Here is a 21,254-nt window from a genome sequence, read left to right on the forward strand (position 1 = left end):
ATTTTCATATTTTGGCTTGCTCCCAGGGTGCTGTCATTGACATTTACAGCCTTGATTCTGAAGTCACAGGGGCTAAATGCTCTTTGGTGAGAAGTTACTGAGGGTTTTTATTTCAAAGAAGGATGCCCTTCATCCACTCATTATCATTTGGAGTGCTTTGGCAGAAAGAACAGCAGCCCAGGAATCCAAAGAGCCAGCTTCTAATTTTGATTCTACCACTAGTCACCCTAAGATCTTGAGCAAGTTATTTCTAACTTTCTGAGTCTCCGAACAGTTTCATGCTTCAAAGCTGGGGTTCAGTGAGAAAATTCCTGAGAAATTTCTTCAGGAAGTTCTATAGGAAGCAACTGAAAGCAAGCCCAAAACTGTACATACAAAATGATCCACTCCTGGGTAGGGAGGGGGCGGGCAAGAGGGAGAGCTCCACCCACACCAGCATCATGGCCATTCCTACCTGATGCTGATATTGGTTCAGCACACATTGCCCACCAGGGGCCAGGCGCTGGCTGCATCAGGATTCTGGACCACCAGGGGCTTGTCAGAAGGATGGGTGTAGGGGGTCAAGAGAGTGTGCTGTACATTTATGTGTTCAAAGGATTTTGTTTTCCTGCTCTTCTAGTACTTTCTCTAGTCTTGCTGAACTACTGGTCACTTCTGCACCCACATGCTTTTCCATTCCTGTGCCTTTGCTCAAAATGCTCCAACTGATTGAAGTCTCCCTCTTTTTTTCCTTTCCTATAAACTGGCAAAGGCCATCTGCTCCTCACAGTTCTTCCAGGCAGACGCCCCCTTCTCTTTGGTCCCACAGAAGTTCCTGAATTCTTCTATCATAAGATAGACTGCATTTTGTCCTTGTCTTAGAGCATGTTTTTCTCCTGTCCCTGCCTTTCTCTGTCTCCCCGGTAATACAAGGAGACCACAGCTCATGGGCAGGGGCCATTGCACCTGGGATTGAATCCTTAAAGGATTTCAGGATATGCAATTAAGCACCATGGAACAACAAAAAGGGGCCATTGCTTCCTTGGTAGTTTCTGCCCCCACATCCAGTGTAGGGCCTACTACAGAACAGGTGCTGATAAATACATGGCTACTTTTTTTCTGTTGCATGAATAGGACATGCTAAATCTTAATGGTTTGCCAAGTGAGATCACAGCTGCTTCGAATACTTAAAAAATAATATGACATAATAGGTGACATAAATACTATGTTTTTTGAGTCCTCTGACAACTGAAAGTGATTAAGGCAGCCTTATTAAAGTGATCTGAACCGATGATCATTAACATTGTCCACAATGAAACATTGACATAAAAAAGTCACACATGGGAGCTCTTAGAGAAAATCCATAATTATTTTCCAAACTCTGGGTTAGAACTTCTGCAGGGCTGGGAGTTATGGAGTTATATATAGAAAGGGGTCCAACAATCCCTGTGTAGACTAGGCATTGTTGGTAGAGAAGTGACTCATATGTATAAGCTTTGTTTTTCAAATGAATGTGGCTTATAGAAATATTTTGAGTTTCACTGAAAAGTGTTACTGAGTTTTTTCTTGCTTTTAAATTTCTGAGGGTAGGTATGATGAGAACACATTATATTTTAAAAGGTTGGGAGTCAATCTTTCTTGGGCTAATAAGATGACTGGAACAGTTATCTGGTGACTTCTGAGCTTTATGGTGTTTGGTCTCACAGCATGCTCCCTCTGGTTGGCACTGCAGCCTGTAGAAGTTTGTGGAATGCCACATGAGGTTAGCTACCATTTACTTTGAGGAAACCAGAAATATAAGCCTAAATCATGGACACGAGTTGGTTGCTGGGGAATGCTATTTTTTAAAATATATATTTACCCTATCAATTTTTGAGATGGGTAGTACATAGCTATATTGAAGAAAGGTCTAGAACTTTACAAGTAGTCTACAGCATTTGTTGCCACATTTTTTTTTTTTATTTCAGTGGTTAGGAAAATTTTAAAAACATAACTAAAATCTTCCCCACCCAACCCAAAATCTTGTGAAGATCAATAAAAAGGCTTCCAACTTTTAATTTTGTCAAACCAGAACATTAAATAAAACGAACAGCTACTGCTTATCAATGTCAGCCCTCAAATGCATCTTTTTTTTTTTTTTTTTTTTTCGTGGTGCTAGGGCCAGAACCCAGGGCTTAACTGCATCTTTACAGTAACATAGGGAGAACCATCTCCAGTGAGCTTAATAGCTCACAATGTTGTCCTTTGTGGTTATTTTGCCTTAACTGGTGATAACTTTGGCCTGCACTGCTTGATAGGTGTTCAATTGTGAATGGCTATTCTATTTCTCTGCATTAGTGATGTCTTCTACCTCTAAATCACTCTTTTATTAAATGGGTTAAAAATAAAAGATAACCTGGAATCATGGAGCTGGATGCAGGGCTGGAAAATGTTTTCAGACCATGGTGTTGCTGATCTTTGTCCTTCTGCCTTCACTTGGCAGGTTAACTTTGAACTTTGGAAACCATGACGATTTTTGGAGGGAATGACCCTACATCAAGTCATTATTGTCACAAAACATGGACATAGTTGCTTATGAAACTACAAAAATGTATGTACAAGCTGGTGAAATACAATTAAAAATAAAACTAACACTCTAAAAACTTTTTTCATGTAAATTATTGAGAACTCATTTCGAAAACATTTATTGTATCTTAACAACCAGAGTTTGTGATTTCTAGATTGTCCACAATGACTGTCACTGCCACTTTGTGCATTTCTTAGCATCTGTTTCATATTCTTCATCTATACCTGGGACTAAATCCTTAAAGGATTTCAGGAATGTGCAGCTAAGCACCATGGAACCACAAAATGGTTTTAGTCCTGGATGGAAAAGATTGATTAAGACCTTGACTTTGGCTTTTTAGAATGAATTATACATTATACTTCATTTCAACAGATTTGTGAAGACACAGAAAATAATAGAGGAACAAAAAAGTTCTTTCACTGTCATATACTGCTTCATATTACATCATTTCACTATCTTCTTTCTTTATTTTTAAAATATTTCTTTTATTAAATGAGCAGGAAAATACATGATTGAACAAATTGAAACTACAAGGTGTGCCCTTTACAAGACTGAGTGAAACAATAAATTAATTCATCAGAAGGCATGTGTCAATTTCCTACAATGAAACTTCATGCAACAACATTCAGTGAAGCTGAATATATACAGATGTTAGAGGCCACCCAGAGAGGCCTCAGAACCATGGTCTCTTGGAAGATTAAGACCCACATGTCCTTAGGCTTTTTTGATGCTACACTGGCAGTAGGAATAATTTTGCTGTTATTTACTTCTTATTTTGGGGGGAAAATTGTTGTGGTTTTTAAACATTTAGATCAGAAAACAAAATTCAGAATCTTTTCCCTACCTCCCCAAATTGCACTTATTGTAATGACAATAGTTTAAAGTGGATCATTATCTGTATACATCTAAGGGTTTTGAGATGCCTCTTTTCTCAAGGTTCTGTGTAACAGCCTCTCTTCCAGTCCTGCCACTTGGTCTGTAAAGATGATTCATGAAGCTATAAAGTATAGATGGGGTCAAAGCCAGGTGCCTTCCATCCATAAAAGGCATTCCAGGAAAGAAAGTCTAGAGCATTTTCTATTTTCTACATGAAAGAAAACACCTGCTTTTCTGATAAACTTTGGAGACAGCTTTTTTTTTTTTTTTTGACATTGAAATTAAATAGCTTTTAAACTCCATTTAAAGATTTCATTTATTTATTCATCCAACAGATACTTACTGACTGACCTACTTGTCAGGGATTCTTTAAAGCACTGGAGATAGCCAGAGGCGTAATAAAGCAGAAAATGACTGGGGGGCTGGAGGTGATTTTATTTATATCTCTGAGAGGAAAGGAATATTTGTGCACAGACCTGAAGGAAAGGAAAGAGCAAGTCAGACTACATATTCAGGGAGGAGATTTCCAGACTGGATGACAGCAAGGGCATAGATCCTGAGACAGGGGCTTGCTATAAGCATATTCTGGGTGAAGTAAGGAGGCCGGTGTGGCTGGAGCTAAGTGAAGAGAGAAATAGTGGGTGAGGTCAAAGAAATGGTGGAGGTGGATGGGGACAAAAGGAAAGGCAGATTATTTCTATCGCCTTATCAGCCCTAGCAGGATGATGATGTTCTGAGGAAGATGGGGAGGTATTAAGGGACTTAGCCAACAGGGGATCACTGTGGCCTATGTTTTAAAAGCATGACGTCAGGCAAGAAGTGGCTTGGGATCAGACTGGATTATGAATACATTCTGAAGCTAAGGAAAACCGATTTTTTTAAAAAAATGGATTAGGTGTGATATGTGAAAGAGAAAATTTAAGGGTAACAATAAGATTTTATGGTGTGGAAAAATGGAGAAGCCATTTGCCACATAGGGAAGACTGTAGTGGCAATATATTGATGGGTAGGGAGCAAATTCTTAGTTTTGGGCATATCAACTTTGAGACCCAAATGAAGATGCTAACTAGGACATTAGACAGAAATATGGGCATTTAGGAAAGGGATTGATTGGAGCTGGAGATGAAAATGGGTTTTGTCATTGTATATGTTTTTTAAAGTCCCAAGACTGAAAGAGAGGGATTGTCTAGTACTGGGTTAAGCCAAGAATCCACTGAAGAGTGGTTAGAGAGTTAGGGAATGTGAGAAGGATGTCCCGGGACCAAGAAAGTATTTTGAGAAGGAAGTAGTTTTCACCATGTCAAAGACCACATATGAATCAAGCAGCATGAAGTCAGACACCTTGACCACTGCATTTGACAGTGTGGGAGATCTCTAGTGTCCTTAGCAATAGCTTCTAAGTGGGAACAAAAAACTGATTTGAGTTGTTCAAAAGACCAGATTTAGACAGTGAACATGCACAATTCTTCCTGGGGAGTTTTTGTCTGTCAAGGGGAACAGACATAAGATGGTAGTTAGAGGAGATAAGTGTCTTTATAAGAGGAGAGACTGCAGTAAGAGTGCCATGAAGTCTTCCAGGAGAATAGGAATACTGGGGATGCAAGAGACAGAAGGATATCGTAAGATAATGTCCTTTATTTCAAGAAGTTGGATAGGACATACCTGGAGCCAACAGTAGAACTGCCCACTATTACTTAAATAGTAATCAGTAATGATATGTTCACTGGATAAGTTAAGGAAACTGAGAAGCCAGGATCTTTGTAAAATTGTTTAAGTGGTTACTGAAATCTCTAAGAATTAAGAAACGTGCAGGTGTCCTACTATTATAAATGTTTCAGTATTTATATTTTGACAGAGATAGCAAAACATAATATGTTCCAGGACATGGATGTGGCAAAACCTTGAATTAGAACCTACCAAAGCATTTCTAGCTACTGTTTGGAACAGCTGTGGAAAGTACTTCCTGAAGAGTTTTCATATGCAGCAGGGAAAAAAAACACTGGAAAGTAAAAGTTTCAGGCTGGAAAATATGTCAGGAAGATACATCAGTATGACCATATCTAATCTCAGCAAATTTTGACAATTTAAAATACTTCTGAACCCCGGAGATTTAAAAGATGTAACTAATCACAGCAAAATGATAGTTTTTCCTTCCAATATCATAAATTTAGCATCTTTCTACAGTTATGCTAACATTATAAGTAAGACAGCTAACATGTACAAAAATAGTTTTACAACATTCAATTTGAAATTTCTCCCTGGCTGTCATCTCTTTTTTCCATGCTGCCACCCAACATTTGAAATTCTGATTCAGGGTAATGCCTGGGCTTTCCTAAGCCATAGTATGTATCACTATTCCTTAACATTGACCCCAAGGGGGGAGAGAAGGGCAAGGGGCAATTGGGGCATGGATATTTGCTATATACAAATAATGATCCATTTTTAGAAATGAAAACTCACCTTTCCACCCACATTTGCTTGACTTCAATAATGCAATGTAACTTGATGTGGATAAAAATAGACCATCGAAACCAAACCTTCTCATGCCAAGAGTGAGTGAGTTTGAGGATAACTACCCAAAGCCAAAAATCTGGAAACTTCAGGACATTTTTATTTTTAACTATATTTTCTAGTTTTTATTCAAATGTTTGGCATCACAGACATAGAGTCCAAGATTTTGATCTGGATTTAAATAGCTCAAATGTTATCCAGGGATTTTTGTTAAAAAATACTCATTGGGGGACTTTAAATTGGTGCATTCTGGCCCTTCGTGGAATGGCACGTCTAGAAGAATAAAGTTCAAAGCACAGGTTATGATCTCACACTGTTTAATGCTTTGCAAACTGTTGAATATTCTAAATGTCTATGGAAAAAATATCAGAACAAAGATACAGTAAGGAAATCAAAACAGCATTAGAAAATATTTGGTAGAAATGTATAGATTTTCAGTTTTGAATGTGCAATTCTTCTTTGCTGAGACTCCCGAAAAAAGATCAGTTCATAACCATGTTATTTGAGACTCATTAAGGACAGCTCATTATAGAGTTCCTGATATTGCTATATCGAGCAAGGCCAAAGTACAGAGGCATTTATGAGACAATATTGACAAGAAAAATAAATTAAATTTAGAATTTTGGATTTTAGGTTTTGTGTTGCACTGCGTAGTCTCAGGAGAAGCCAGTTTTTGCTTAATTGGTTCATTTGCTATGTTTTGTTTGATTTGATCAGATTTAAATCTTTAAGGAATGAACTAACAACTTCTATAAATTGTTGAGCTAGTCAGAACATAGTATCAGAGAAGGTCTACAATGGAAAGGTACATGGTAGGGTGACTCAGAATTGCCATCAGCACCTTGTGAATGTTCTCATGATTTCCTGTTTAAGATTAAGGTTTGACCAATAACTGAATCTTCCTGCTTAAAAATAATGCAGCACATCTTACATTTCAAAGCAACCAGCACAAATGCAAGTGATGCCTGTTCAAGCAGACTTTGAAAGACACACACACTGCTAACACAAAGAGCTCATCCACGTTTCAAGAATACAGTGACGGGACCTGGTACGCATAGTAGTACGGTTAGCTTTTTTTTTTTAAACTTCTTGGAATGGGAGGTCAGACTTGAGCCCTTCCTCATCAGGCAATGCACAATACCGAAATGGCTCCAGCCTTAATATCACACCTCTTTCTAATCTACTGCACAGGAGGGACCAGAGACACCAATTACCAATGAGTCACAAGAGCAGACAGAAAATTGTTAGTAGTTCATGACAACCAGATATTAGGATGCTTTTAATAAATGTGTACTTGATGCAAAGTGTTTTAGGAATGCATCATAGAAAGTGATGTCAAAGTGTTAGAAAAAATGGAGCTCCTGTCCGAGTGGCCTTGAGAGATTTTACCCTTGCTTTAATCTATCCTGTTCAATAAGTGAAGAGCTCTAGGTCTTGAAGCTTTTATCTAAGAATGAGATCTCTCCAAATAGAGCCATCAGATTTTATGTGGAACACAGTGCAAGTTGTCTCCATGTATATTGTGTGTGCTGACCATGATCTGGATGAAAGGGGCATGGGGAGCTCCCATTATTAAGGGACCTGAAAGCTCATCCATTTCTACTACCCACTGGGTGCAGGAATCCAGACTAAGTACCCTGACCAGCAACCCGAAACAGTGATCACCTGCCAAAACCTGGAGCAAGACTATGGTGTGGGCAGGCTGGGTGGATTTTGCTGGATGATTATTTTGCTGCATAATGATCAGTGAAGAAGCCTGAGGGATCTGGTTAAGCTTACTTTGGGGAGGAGGAGAGTTTAGTTTCTCCAATTTTGTAGAAAAATAAAATGAACCAATTTCTAGTTGTACAGGAAGACCAAAACTAAAAACATTTTTATTAAGGTGCTATTAAAATGAATGAAGAGAACCCCCCTCCCTCCCCCGTAAATAAAGCAAACAAAAAAGTTGGGAATTTGTATGAGCCACAGGACATAATTCTGATGAAATCTGCATGAGCTAGGTCTCACTGTGTCAGGGCTGGGGCCTGTCCTGATAGGGAAATATCTTTCTTTGAAGATAAAAGCTTCAAGGAATTCTATGACTATGTTTTAAGGAGATTTGTGGGTATCCTATTTAAATTTGGTTTTGCCTTATACTCAATGTAAAATATTTGTACAAAAATATAAAAGGCATGGCTTGATGTTTAACGTTTGTGTTTTATTGTTGTTGGCACCAGAAAAGCTCATGTTCTATGTCATGTCACTGTACATACTGTAAACAAGACTGCATTAATATTGTTTTCTTATGTTTTGTTTCAATGAATCTAGATTTTTAAAAAATACATTCACAAACTACCTTATGTTTAAACACAATGATTCCCTTTTATTTCTTAACTGTACCCAAAACCCACAATAAAAAAATCATTTAAAGCTGTGTGTTTTTGAACTCATCACTTAGAAATCAAAACAAAACAAAACATAAAAACAAAGATCAGTTTGCAACATAATTTAAAGAAGCTCTGGTTTAAAATACCACAGCAGCAATATAAAGAGCTGGTGGCAATCACACTGGGGATGAGACCAGATCAATGCATTTTGTCCACATCGGCATCCAATTACAGTAGTTGCTAAGTTCAGTCCAAAAAGATATTGCTGAATTTGTTGCACGGAATTTGTGAAGATAGTGTTCGGCAGCATAACCACGGCAGTAAAAATGAGAACGGGAACGGTGCATTGCTTTTGAGAGCTAAAGGGACCAGAATGAGGACCTCTTGTGATCACCTGAAGATGATCCTCAGTTGCATTTCTGTGTGCCACCTGCTTAAAATAGATGTAAATGACAACCACCTTTGGTGGGGGGCATAATCATCTGGTCTGGAAATCGGATTATTTCCCCTCCCTTCCCCCTTGCCCCAAACCATGGGATTGAAATGGTACCAGTTTTCTAATGTGTTTCGTTCTCATTAATAGTACATCAGCTGCTCATGTATTTAGGCAAAATCAGTAGGATCACAGATTTTCTTTGGATCCAATATGGTAATTGCTTTCTCCCAAAACAAGCCACATTAGTTTTTGTCATTGGACCCCCGCTCCCCAATTTTTAAAGAACAATTTGGTCAACTACTGTTTCGTTTTTAAAATAGTCAATACTCCTGAGATTGCCAATTGAGCTCTCTATATGTCTCCTGGAGATAACACTGCTGTGATGAACAGTGAAACAAAAACAAACAAAACGAGGTAGGTTAAAACAGGAAGCGCAACACAGATATCGTTTTTTGCAACACCTCGATACCACAGGCGGCCATGCTTGTAGCTTTGGAAAAAAAATCCCAGACAGTCACATAAAAGTTCAAATCATTCGAGTAAGAGTTTATAAGGACACAAGTCAACCTGAACTAAATACATACATATCTCTGCACAAATGTTGTTTACCGTATGTTGGGTAATTTGGAGGAAGGTAAAGTGATTCGGGTCTCAGAATTTTGGCCGAAGCCTCGCTTTCAAGTTCATTAAAATCTGAGCCAACGAAGCCCGGCAGGCTTAGGCGTCTAGTCCCCTCTCTCACCGACCTAAGGAGAACACTGGCGGCTCAGAAACATTTGTTATTGATTTTTTTTTTCAGTCACAGTTTTCATCTTGAGAAAGTGGCACCCTCAGGAGAGAGCTGGGAATGTCCAGAGCCTGGATGTCGCCCACTCCCCAATTCCCAGAAAAAACAAAGTCTCAGTCCAAATGAAGTCCCAAATAAGTGACCTCTTAGCTGGGACGCTTTGTGCATTTAAAAAACAATGTGTGTGTGTGTGTGTGTGTGTGTGCGCGCGCGCGTGCGCGCATGTGTGTGTGTGTGTACACATATATATGTATATAAGCTTGTTTCCCAGAGGCTCTTTCTGTCTAACTCCGTCTGTCGTCCCTTTTTGCCCTGATCTGTTGCATAATAGCTGAGGAAAGGGTGCATTATAGTCCCACCTCAGTTGCCAGGCCAACTCAGTTCAATGGCATTTCTATCCTATTCAACACACTCCATTCTATAAAGGGCCATATAAAAATATGACCTGTCAGACTCACAAAAGTGGTAGTTGATTTTATTAGACTAAGGCTAGTAGTTTAGCCATTTAAAATCTATTTCCCAAAAGAGGGGAAAACTAGTATTTTTTCTTCTCTTTTAAAAATTCATTAGCCAGTTGCTATCAAAAAGCAACCTTTTGGGTTGGTGAAGGCAAGAGAGTTCTTAAATTACCCCACTATGCAGTTACGGCCTTCAGTGAAAGGAGATAAAGTACATTTATTGTGCTGTCTCTCACCATTGGAAATTGGAAGTTTTACAACATACTGTATACTTAAAGCTAGCAGCAGACAATTAAAAACAGACTCATTTTCTCAGTGAGCATTCTCTCCCCGTTCTTACAAAGTAAGGGAGTAAAGAAAAAAGGTAAAAAACTCAAAAGCCACCATAACACAGCTTATTCAAGAGCACACAATATCTGTTTCTATCCCTAACTCCGAAGGGCACATGGTCCATCTTTGTCCACAGACAACGCAGCATCCTTGGGGATCTCCTGGACATTCCTGCCACCTTTTTCTCTCCTTCTCGACCAGGCTGCAACACTGAAAGATGGACTGTATTGGGAGGGGTGGAGGGAGAGGAAAAGGGAAAGTGGTATATTCGACCAAGCCTTCTGATTCTGCCTCTAGACTGGCATAAGTCCACATGAGTTATGTTCTTTTACATTAGAAATAACGCCATGAAGATAAGTGCCAAGTGCTCTTCTGTTACCAGTTCATCATGGAATTTCTGTTGAGGGTCATGAAAAACACTTGGCTACTTCCTCCAGATCGCACGGATGCAAAAAATACCTGTTTGAAATTAAAAACAAGTTAGTTCAACTGCATGGTTTTTTCCCCTCTTTTCTTCAACCGTCCATCCATTTCCTCTCACATGTTCTATCCCTGCCATGTGTCACGTCTTAAGACTCAATGGCTAGTGCTTATAAAGTGCCTTCTGAGACAGTGCATCCTATGTGAATGCTCCTGCCTTTATTACTCTGGTTTGATATCAACCACTCATTATGGTATTGGCCTCCAGGGATGCTGCAGGGACTGTATGTTAATTGTGACATCCTTTGGGGTGTTCACATTTTAAAAGAGAGTTTCCTGCTAGGATAAAGTCCTGACTTCTGGCCCAGGACACAACAGGTCCTTTGATGATTTCCAGAAAGGCACAGAGGTTCCCCTTCTCTCTCTCATAAATGACATGAAGGCAGACTTTGAGGTGGAAGAGAATCCTTTCAAATTCCCAAAGTCAGGGGCAAACTTTGGGTCTACTATTATACTATTTGTGTTTCCAATTTTTAAAATTTCAAATCAAGCAATTTCAATGGTTGTGGTCAGGCACAGTAAAGTGTTTAATGCTTCTTCACTGTGGCATTTCAGGAGTTAACACTTAGCTTCTCTGCTGATGCTGGCATATTCGTGGCCAGAGGAGATAATGGCATTAATAAGTAGAACCACAGTCCATTAGGTCTGAGCCTATTAAATCATTTTATCAAATGACTGAGAGAAGTGAGCAAAATTTGGGTTACTGCTTGCTTGAGCTGAATGTAAATGAACCACTGCCCCAGGAAAATAGGATTTGAGGCTGTGGCATAGCCCTTCATCAGCCAACACCTAACTTTGGTCCAAGGCAATTATTTTGCTTTTGTCACTAGTATAAAGTCTCTGCTACTTCATTTCCGTAACTTCTTCAGAAGAATGTTCTCTCCCAACAACTTCTTAAGAAGTCCCTGGAAATGCTTTTCATTCAGTTAATGCTACATATGAAAGTAAAGGTATTCTTAGGGTCACTGAATCAAAATGGGGAAGGACAGAGAGAACCCATGGAAAGCCATAATGAGGGAAGGAAAGGGCTGCTGTTCTCTCCAGGCTGTGTGTCCTGGGCTCTCAACCTCAGGTCTAGACATTGGTGTGGTCCAGCCTTCTTTAGAAGGTGTGGGTCTGGCTTGAAATTGGCCTGCTGGACTCAGTCACCAGTGAACCAGAGATCACTCTTTTTTAGTCTTGTGATCCCAGAGGCTGGGTAGCTGTTGGAGTCTTGCTAGGTTAGCTCTGCTTTTTGATAATACTCCTCAGTCTCCGGTATATCCTTGTTACCCACAGCTGTTGTCCACCCAGCCCACACCCGGTCAGAGAAGCTGGCCAGGGCTGAATGGAGTCTAGGACCACTCCACCAGGACTGGACGAAGACCAGCCTGGTCTATGGGGAACCCCAGAGTGAACAAAGAGATGTACAGCAGCCCAGCCTGTCATGTTCTTTTTCTAGAGGTGTTTATGTCTGCTGCATGGGGGCAGCATTTCTATGAGGGCCACGGCCGCAAAGGCAGAATTCACCAATGCAATTACAGCTGGGTTACTCTACGGGGAGGACAGGGCAGAATCTACGCTGCTGCAGAATACCCCTTTGAGGTGACTGATCATGCCGGATGGACACAGCCAATTCCACTGGAGAACAGTCCCCTATGACATTTCAGAAGAGACATGGCTGGAATGACACAGGACATGGCACTAGTTGAGTTTGTGATTGTGCATTTCTTAAGGAATGGGTGACATCTTTTAAAAGTTTATATTTCTATATGTCGAATGTTTTATACTTAAGGGTGAATATAACGCAGGGTTAGGTTTTGATAGTGACTTTGTGAAGAGTCTAAGAGTGGAAGTGTAAGGCCGACCCATTGTGAGATGACGATGATGGGCCAACTGCTCTAAGTGCGTAGGAGAATCTGGGGTGTCTGCTGAGTCGTCAGAGGCCTGCAGGCCACGGAAGTTACATAAGCGCTTACAAGAAATTTCTAGATGTTTGTTTTGATATGTGAGTAATATATATCTTGAGTGTTCACATGAATCAAACCAAATAATGCCATTTCAAGATACTACTGATTTTTTAACACAGATGTGATTCAGATCAGTATAAAGGAGAATGAAGGTTTCACAGGTACCTGGTGGTCTCTTAAAATGCAAACACTAATGCAAATGTTGAAACGGATTTACCTTATCATTTCTTTCACATAGAAACTTTAACCTTTGAGCTCGCTTATGCATAAATACTCCATCCAAATGTCCTGTTTCCACTGACCGGATCTCAATAGCTTTCTCGCCCCAGCCCATTATCTGATTGGAATGAATGTAGGCTGTCAAAAGGAATTTCCAAAACTGCATTAAAAACATTAGATGGGCAATAACTCACAGCATCTGTTCACATCTTAACCACAAAAATGACAAACGACTTGAGATAAACAGACAAAGCAAGTCTTACAAGTGTTATTCACAGACTTTTTTTTTGTGGACTCAAATTGTTGTTTCACATTTCTTGACTTTCGTTTCATTTGGGGGGTGTAACTGCTGAAGGAGATAAGGAATGGTTAACCTACCCACAGACGTGGGCATTTCTCCCCATTGGAGCACCACATCCTTAGTTATGCGGCCATAGGTGTTCACATACACCCCCTCATCCTCATAGCAGACGAGCATTTCCATTCCATCTGTTTTAGGCAAGATGACGATAGCATGAGGAGTGATATTGCCCTGAATCTGGAAGCAAAGAAAAGCCAAGCATTATTCTTTTTGAAAATAAGACATCACCTTGATTTTTATCTCTAAGAACTGCAAAACAAAAACAAAAACAAATTTAAAAAACTTTTATGAAAATTTTCACTCTAGAATTTTCTTTGTTTAATTTAACCATAGATCTGTCAGATGCCCTGATAAATATAAACTTAGTTGGTAGATAACAAATCCAATTTACTTATTCCTAAAAGCAAAGACACACTATTAGTATGCACGAGGCACAAGGCCCTTTATGTATATGATTTCTGGCCCTTAGAACAGATCCCATGGGAGTTATCTGTTCACAGATAAGGAAACGGTATCTCAGAAGGGTTATGTAACGTGACCAAAGCTTTGCTAGTTATTAGGTGGTAGAAGTGGGAATTGAGTGCTGAAGTGGCTGGCATTGAAATTCATGTGTTTTCTGTTAAAAAAAAAAAAAAAAAAAAAAAAACCGTTTCCCAAAAAGATGAGGAGAAAGCAAAACCGTCGAATGAGAGGAGGCAGCTATAATGGGGCCAAGATGGTCCCCACCAGACAGGCTATGAGGACGTGACTCAGATTGTTTATCTGGGTGCTGAAATACCAAAATAATTTAAGTTAATGGTTTGTCTAGAAAAAAAATTATAATTACTACTAATTAGGAAAAAAAAAACAATGAAATAAGTGTCAACTGACTTGTCCCAGGAGATGTGGTACTGCTGTGATCCCGTCCAGCATGTGCTTGATAGGAACCTGGGGGTCGAGAACAAGCACAGTGATGGCCCACTGCCTCCAGGAGAGCCTGAGTGTGAGTGTGAGCTCCGTGTGCGAACGCACACACGTGAATGAAGAGCCACCATGCAACAGTGCATGACGAGTGTGTGTGCATGCCTGTGTACAATACACTGAGACAAACTTCTTTTGTGACTGTGCTTCTTTAGGGTCTCCAAACTCTCAACACACCAGTCAGCAGCAGAGGAGGCCTCAGACTCTCCTGACAGCGTCTTCTGTGTGTTGCCTCGGGATTACACACAGGACGCACAATCTACGCTGCACAGTTCTAACGAGTGACTCTGCACAGCAGTTCCCTCCAGGAGTCATGTTTTAGGCAGCATATCAGGATAGTAATTTGGGTATTATATTGTTAAGAAGAAGAACTACAAATTTGTATGGATGTTATATCTACTTCCTAATTTAATGCTGGTGATAACCCTAGGGGTAGGTCCTAGCCTTCCCATGGACAGATGTGCAAGTTGAGCGTTGCAGAGGCTGCCTAACACGTCCATCTGCAAAGCCCATGCACACTTGAGCCGGGGAATGAGCTCCAGGGCGTCTGGCTCCGCTGCTTGAGGCAGTGTGATGTAAAGAGGAACTAAAACTACAGAAAAGGGATTTTCTCCAGGGAATTAGTATTTGACCATTATTTTGCTCCCATAAAATAAGAGACAATTTCCCTACGAAACTGAAAGTGGAAACTTATCTATGCCCCTGAAGGAAAAATTAAAATGCATTTTAATCTAAAGTCCAAAGAAATAACACGTAGACTAAATGTCACATAATTTCTTTATATGTTATTGTGTTTTAGGAAGTAATAAAAATTAGCTAAATTTACAAGTTTTACTTATCAACCCATTTTGTTCCATTATCCCAGATGTGGAACACCTATGAAAACTTAAATACAGTATACAATTATATAATATATAGTGTAATAAAGTAATAAGAATATAGTTATAATAATTGTTACATCATAATACTAGTATAATTATACATACAAGCTCTAGATTTTGACTTTCAACCTATTTTAATGCACCTGTGCCAATTTCATTGAAACAGTAACAGAATTGAAAAGTTGGGTTAAAAGCATTGTCTACTTGGTGAAGGCCCGAAGTCCATCTGCTTTACTGATTAGTAAAGGTTAGCATGACTTCTAAAAATATGCAGAAACAAATCTTTAACATGCAGAAAGTCTTTTACAGTCTGCTTCAGGAAACTTACATGAGATGGTATGTAGATATCATAAGAGTTTCCTGAATCAACATCAATTACATGGAAACCGGTGTGGGAGCCAAAAATAACCTTTAATCTTTGTCCTTCTTCTACAGTGAGATCAACTAGCAGAGGTTTGTGCTGAAGATCTGCAAAAGACTTTAAAAATCATCCTGTCAGTATCCACCTCATTTAAAGACATTATCTTAAAAAGGCTTAGCCACCGTCTAGAGGAAGTGAATTTCTGCCTTTTTTCAGCTGAAAGGCTGGGACCTTTCTCTTTGGTAGGTCTATTCATGTTCTGGCTCCAGGAGAAGGTCTGTCAGCCCTTTTTGCCCCCTTTCCCCATCTCTGGTCCTCAGGGCAGTGCGGAGTTTACAGCAGAGAAGGTGGTTTACGGCTATCAGTCTTGACAGTGTCATTCTATCTTTAAAACTTGGTGCCTGGGTGCTGCTGTTCTTTCCTGCTTATTTTTGCTCTCTGGAGAAGGTCCTGCCACCCCTCTGACCCTTCTCTTCGCAATGTGGCAGCGAGGCCCATCAGTGGTTGCTACCTTTCGGACACAGCCTGGAGTGGGCAGCCGAGGCCTGGATAAAGTTTTAGAGGCTTTATCCAGAAAGGCTCACGATGATTACAAGATTTGAAGATTCAGTTTGACCTTGAGATTCAGTGCTGCCATCAGTCTGCCTTTTTCATCCAAAACACCAGATAATACTCTAGAGGGTTTTACGACAAACTTTCAGAGACAGCCTGGGGAGGGCATGCTCCAGTCTCCACCTTCCCAGAGTCACTGAGTGGGAACCAGAGCAGCTCTGACTAAACTCGGTGTTGGGGTCTGAGAATCAGCTTTGGTCAATATGAGAAGGGGATGGAGGTGAAACACCATAAGACTTCTGACTTGCATTGACAACTAAGGTGTAACTAGAAGAAGCTCTAGCTAAGCTTATCGAGGTTCTGTGGCCGGGGGCCAGAACCAGAGACCCAACCAGCTGTCGAGTGCTCCTCTTCCTTTGCTATGACTTCTCACTACCTTCACTGCTATCTAAGAGACCCCTCTCCCCTCACCTTCTGCTAACATTCTCACAGCATGGGAAGCTTTCCCCTCCTGTCTCTGGGGAAGGCCTGACCTCTTACCAGCTCCAGTGCTCCCTATTCAAGTTCTCGTCTTTGCTGTTCCCTCTTCCAGGCTGGAACAGGTCTGCTCAACAGAGCAGTTTGCACTTTTTCATTGCTTTGGCTAGTAACCTGATGGCAGTGACTTCAGAGTCAGAATAGGAATGGGATCTCCACTGAAAAGCTTTTATGGAGAGAATTTGGCAGAACAGCTGCAGCATCACATGAGTTTTTTTGGAGACATCCCTTAAGTGTTATTATGAACCTAATGCATTCCAAAAATTCTTTCCATAAAATTGGGGTTGTGGAGGGGAGCCCATTTCCACTGATCAATCTGTCTTTCTGAGCACATCACAAATGAGCCACTTGCGCTAAGGGAACAAGAGAGAAGTGGGGTGATTCAGCCCTGAAGAGGAACAACTTTGGCTCTCACAGGACAGTATCAGGAAAGAACAAATAAAAAGCCAAAGAGTCGGGCTGGGGTTGTGGTTCAGTGGTAGAGCACTTGCCTAGCATGTGTGAGGCACTGGGTTTGATCCTCAGCACCACATAAATAAATAAAGGTCCACTGACAATTAAAAACATATATATAAAAAAAAAGAGCCAAAGAGAGATGGTAGTTATAAAGATGGAGAAAAAGGTAAGGGCCAAAGAGCTATTGAGAAAGACAGACACAGGCCGAGAGAAAACAGAAGAGAAAGTCACACTGGCTATGCAGCTCTGAATACATCAGGGGGCCTATAAGTACAGGTCCTTCTGGCATTTGGGGGTCAGCTTTCATAATCTGAGTCAGATGGGACTAAACATATTCCCATCCCACTCCCATTGTTGAATCTCACGAATCCAATGGGAAAAATGCAGAGAAACTAAGTAATTTCCATGAGTTACTACACTCAGTGCTCATTTCAGGGAAGTCTAATAGCAATAGGGATATAGCATCAAGTGAGTTTTAGAGACTTTATCCAGAATAGCTCATGATTATAAGACCTGGAGACCCAATTTAACCTTGTGATTCGGTGCTGTCATTGGTCTGCCTTTTTTCAGCCAGAACACCAGATAATACTCCATATGGTTTTACAACAAATCATTGCACAGCATCATGATCAGTGCTTTGCTTGGTAACCATTCCACACCAAATGTCTCTTGCAGATGATGATTTGCAGACCTCAAACGAAGGAGGGTAAACATAAAATTTAATTTGACTAATTTTACAGTAGTTTAAAAAATATTTATATCTTTACTTTTGAAATAATAAATCTAAGAGTTCCTACACTTCCCAAATAGGTTTATTATTTATCATGTATAGTAAAATTGGTATTGGTTTATGTGGAGAACAGACCACTGGACAAAAGTGAAAACCAAGCAAACACATGCCCACTTACCTTGAACGCCATGAACTTGTGATATGGTTTAGGAGCCCAGGCATATATCTCCACAGCATTCTTTAAGGCAATCACCAAGAATTTGATCCTTTCATATTTAACTGTAATAGAATAGTTGTGAATTAAAAAGTACATCAATTTACTCAATATTTTGTGTTAATGAATGTATAAGTCACAAAACGTACATATATACATACACACTGCTGGTAGAGGATTTTTTTTTTTTCATAGAACAGATTTCACTTTACCTGGTCAGCAGAATGCTTGGGGTCTTTAGCTTTATATTGAAATATTTTTCTTCATCTAAAGATGTAACTGTTTATGACCTTCTGCAATCACCAAGTTTATATATGAATAGTCACTGCAATAAGAATCTGTATAATTTTTTTTATGTTACTCTGCCTGGCTTTTAGGTTAACCCAAATGTAAGTAGCTGAACAATGGTATGATAAGGTGGCAGAAAAATCAGCAAATGGGTAGAGACATAAAGGGTGCTATTTTCTTATTATTTAGGTCAGAATTCTATTATTAAGTGAAATAATTGCTTGTTGATACTTCTCTTGAATGATGGAATATTAGGAGACCTGGACTCTGATAATGGCCCATTTTTAAGGGCTCCACATACATTGCCAATTCCTTTTTACTCTCTAGGAGAGTACAGTATTAAACACCTTAAATTCCATGGATAGACTCTTGGTAAAATAATTTAATTTTTGCCTTATACAAAGTAATAATAACTGCTTATTGAATAAATGAATGGAAGAACAGATTTTGTTGGCTGATCTTCTCTTGATTACTATGGTCTGGTGTCTTTGATACCAATAGTGATCAGTATTTACAGTGATGACCTTGAGAGGTTATAGAATCCTTTAAATGCCTCAGGATCTTTAAATATAAAATGTAGATTTTAATTTTTAGAAAGTCTGTAATCCATAAATGATGCACATGCCAGTCATTTTCTTCATAAAATATCTGCTCAAAAAGAATATTCTCTATCCTAAAGAAAGTGGGTAGGAAAATTTTAATGCACTTATTAGATGACATGTTAAATTTCCAATTGTCTCCACAATTTTTCACTACATGAATTGTTTATGAGACTGTTCTCTAATCTTCTCACTTGAAACTTATGCAGATTCAAGATTAAAGCTCAAAATAGCCTAGAAAGTAAAAGCTTATCAAAACACTTATAGGTTAAGAACAATAGATAAATATTTTAAATGATTCTTGGACATACAATTTGTTTTTCTGTTTTTTGAAATTTCTTGGGAATTTGAGTATATTGAAGTAATCAGGTGCTACAAAAAGATCTCAGTGTTTTGGCTAAAATCCCTCCCTCAAAGAAAGCAAAACAGAGGCCAGAAGTGGTTCTCTGGATAACTGAGGCAAAAATGTTCTGAAAATTAAGCTGGTCTCAATATTCTGGTAGATAATTATCAGTTTTTGCTCTCTGGTTACATTTCATTTTGTATCCCTATAGGTCAGTCTTCTAATGTTAGGGCAATTAAAAGAGATAGCAATGATTCAGGAGGAAGAGATCAGAAATGTTAGAAGGGCCAGAAGAGGATTTGCATTGGCCCTTCTAACATTTAGGGTCCTAGGATTTCTTCAGCTTCAGATTTCTGAAAGAACACTTGCCAGGTATATGCAAGATATAACACACTGAAACTCTGTTATTTTCTGTAATGAATTTTATTGCTCTGTAGTCATATAATATTAATTTTTGTAGATAACATTTAATCACTAGGAATATAACAAATGCCAAGTAATAAAGGTAAAATAGTTAAAGGAAATCCTAAAAATTTTATGAGAGAAATATCTAGAAGCAGCTTTCAAACAGTTTCCATAGTAGTTCTTAAACTACATTGCTTTCCTATGAATGTAGGGCCTATTCCCAAATAAAGAAACCCACAATCTCTAAAAGAAGACCAAATGTGCATATGGATCTGCATTCTACCTGGTGAGAATGTTGAAATGCCTGTTTGATATTTTGCCAAATAATCAGATTACAAACAAGAAAAAAATAGAATTCTAGGTATCTTACTAGCAAGCACTGAATAATTCTGAATTCCACACAAATGCACACAGTGGAGCAGAGAAGAGCTTGTACCTCACCAGCTTGCTATGGAAAAACGCTCCCCCATGTGGTCTAGTTTGTGAATAATACTGTGGCTTTTGAGCATTCCATTTCCTGTCTTTAGTAACACTGCTGAACTGGTTTCTCTGAATGCAGCTGTGGTCACATATGTTTACCGGCATTTAATGTTTATTTTCTTCAACAGCTGCTTTAAATACATACCAATAATCCCATTGTGTTATAAGGATAGTTCTTTTTTTTAAAAAATGAAACCCAAATGATGTTGATAAACAGTGAGGGCTTATCCCTTCAGGCACTGGAACCTTCAAGTTCACTGTGTAGCATCTATGTCGAGGTATCTGGGAAGGTCACTTGGGATGCAATTAGAGGAAAGGTACATGGATACTTTGCTTCAGAACAGTACCCTGTTTAGTTGGCAGAAGACAACATACTTGGGTTCTTGCCAGGACGGGCCAGGATTCTTGCTTTCTGAGCTCTTCTGTAGCATGCCCCTGTTCCACACTGTCATTAACACACAGGTGTTAGACCTCTGTCACATGACACACACGATGGGACTGACTCTCCAGGCAACAATTTCAACTGTGCACCATGCTTTTCTGACACCACATCACGGACACCTTTGAAGTGAAGGTGTGGAAAGCTACTCTTCTGCCCCTTTATCGACACTCCTGACATTAAATACTCCATCTTATCCAGGTCACGTTTGAATGAATGAACACACATTCTCTTATTTTTAATCAGTTTTTGAACATGTTTTACAGAAACATATTTTTAAAAGTCAAATCGTGGTATAAGGCTTATGAAAAACAAGTCCCTGCCTCAGTCCTGAGTCCTGTTTCCCACAAACAACCACTTGTAACTCTTAACTCCTTCTTTGGTAATTTCTTTCCAGATTTCCCAGTAATGTGCTTATTTGGTTATTTTTAAATTTTCAATTGTAGACACTCTCTACCAATCTCACAGTAAGAAAAGGATGTAGTTTCTTATATAATCTCCTTTTATCTCTACATACACATCAAGTAATTTCTTCCTCACACCTCCAACATAGTTAGAGTTTATATTTTTGGTTAAAGCAACATGAAGTGTCCAAATTGTCAGTGTTCACAGCTGGGGCATGTGACATACCATGATTGCATTTCCTTCTCATTTTTCCTCATTTTCTCCTCACTACCCTACTTTACTTACT

At 39.3% G+C, this 21,254-nt stretch overlaps 1 protein-coding gene across 8 annotated transcripts in view; it reads right to left on the minus strand.

The window, feature by feature from the left end:
• Window positions 1-3,656: 3,656 nt before the first annotated feature.
• Window positions 3,657-21,254, minus strand: part of Tnik (TRAF2 and NCK interacting kinase) — a 377,067-nt gene continuing 359,469 nt past the window's right edge. For 7 of the 8 annotated variants that reach the window (XM_047563560.1, XM_047563558.1, XM_047563556.1 and 4 more), the window contains 5 exons: window positions 17,974-18,074; window positions 15,488-15,637; window positions 13,336-13,495; window positions 12,956-13,095; window positions 3,657-10,768 (listed from right to left, as the gene is read on the minus strand). In XM_047563560.1, coding sequence (XP_047419516.1) covers window positions 10,685-10,768; window positions 12,956-13,095; window positions 13,336-13,495; window positions 15,488-15,637; window positions 17,974-18,074 — 635 coding nt within the window. In that variant the 3' untranslated portion in view covers window positions 3,657-10,684. The remainder of the gene's footprint in view (window positions 10,769-12,955; window positions 13,096-13,335; window positions 13,496-15,487; window positions 15,638-17,973; window positions 18,075-21,254) is intronic. The other variant, XM_047563559.1, reaches the window with a different exon arrangement.

The sequence above is a fragment of the Sciurus carolinensis genome, chromosome 9, assembly GCF_902686445.1.
Source record: "Sciurus carolinensis chromosome 9, mSciCar1.2, whole genome shotgun sequence".
NCBI classification, from domain to species: Eukaryota; Metazoa; Chordata; class Mammalia; order Rodentia; family Sciuridae; genus Sciurus; species Sciurus carolinensis.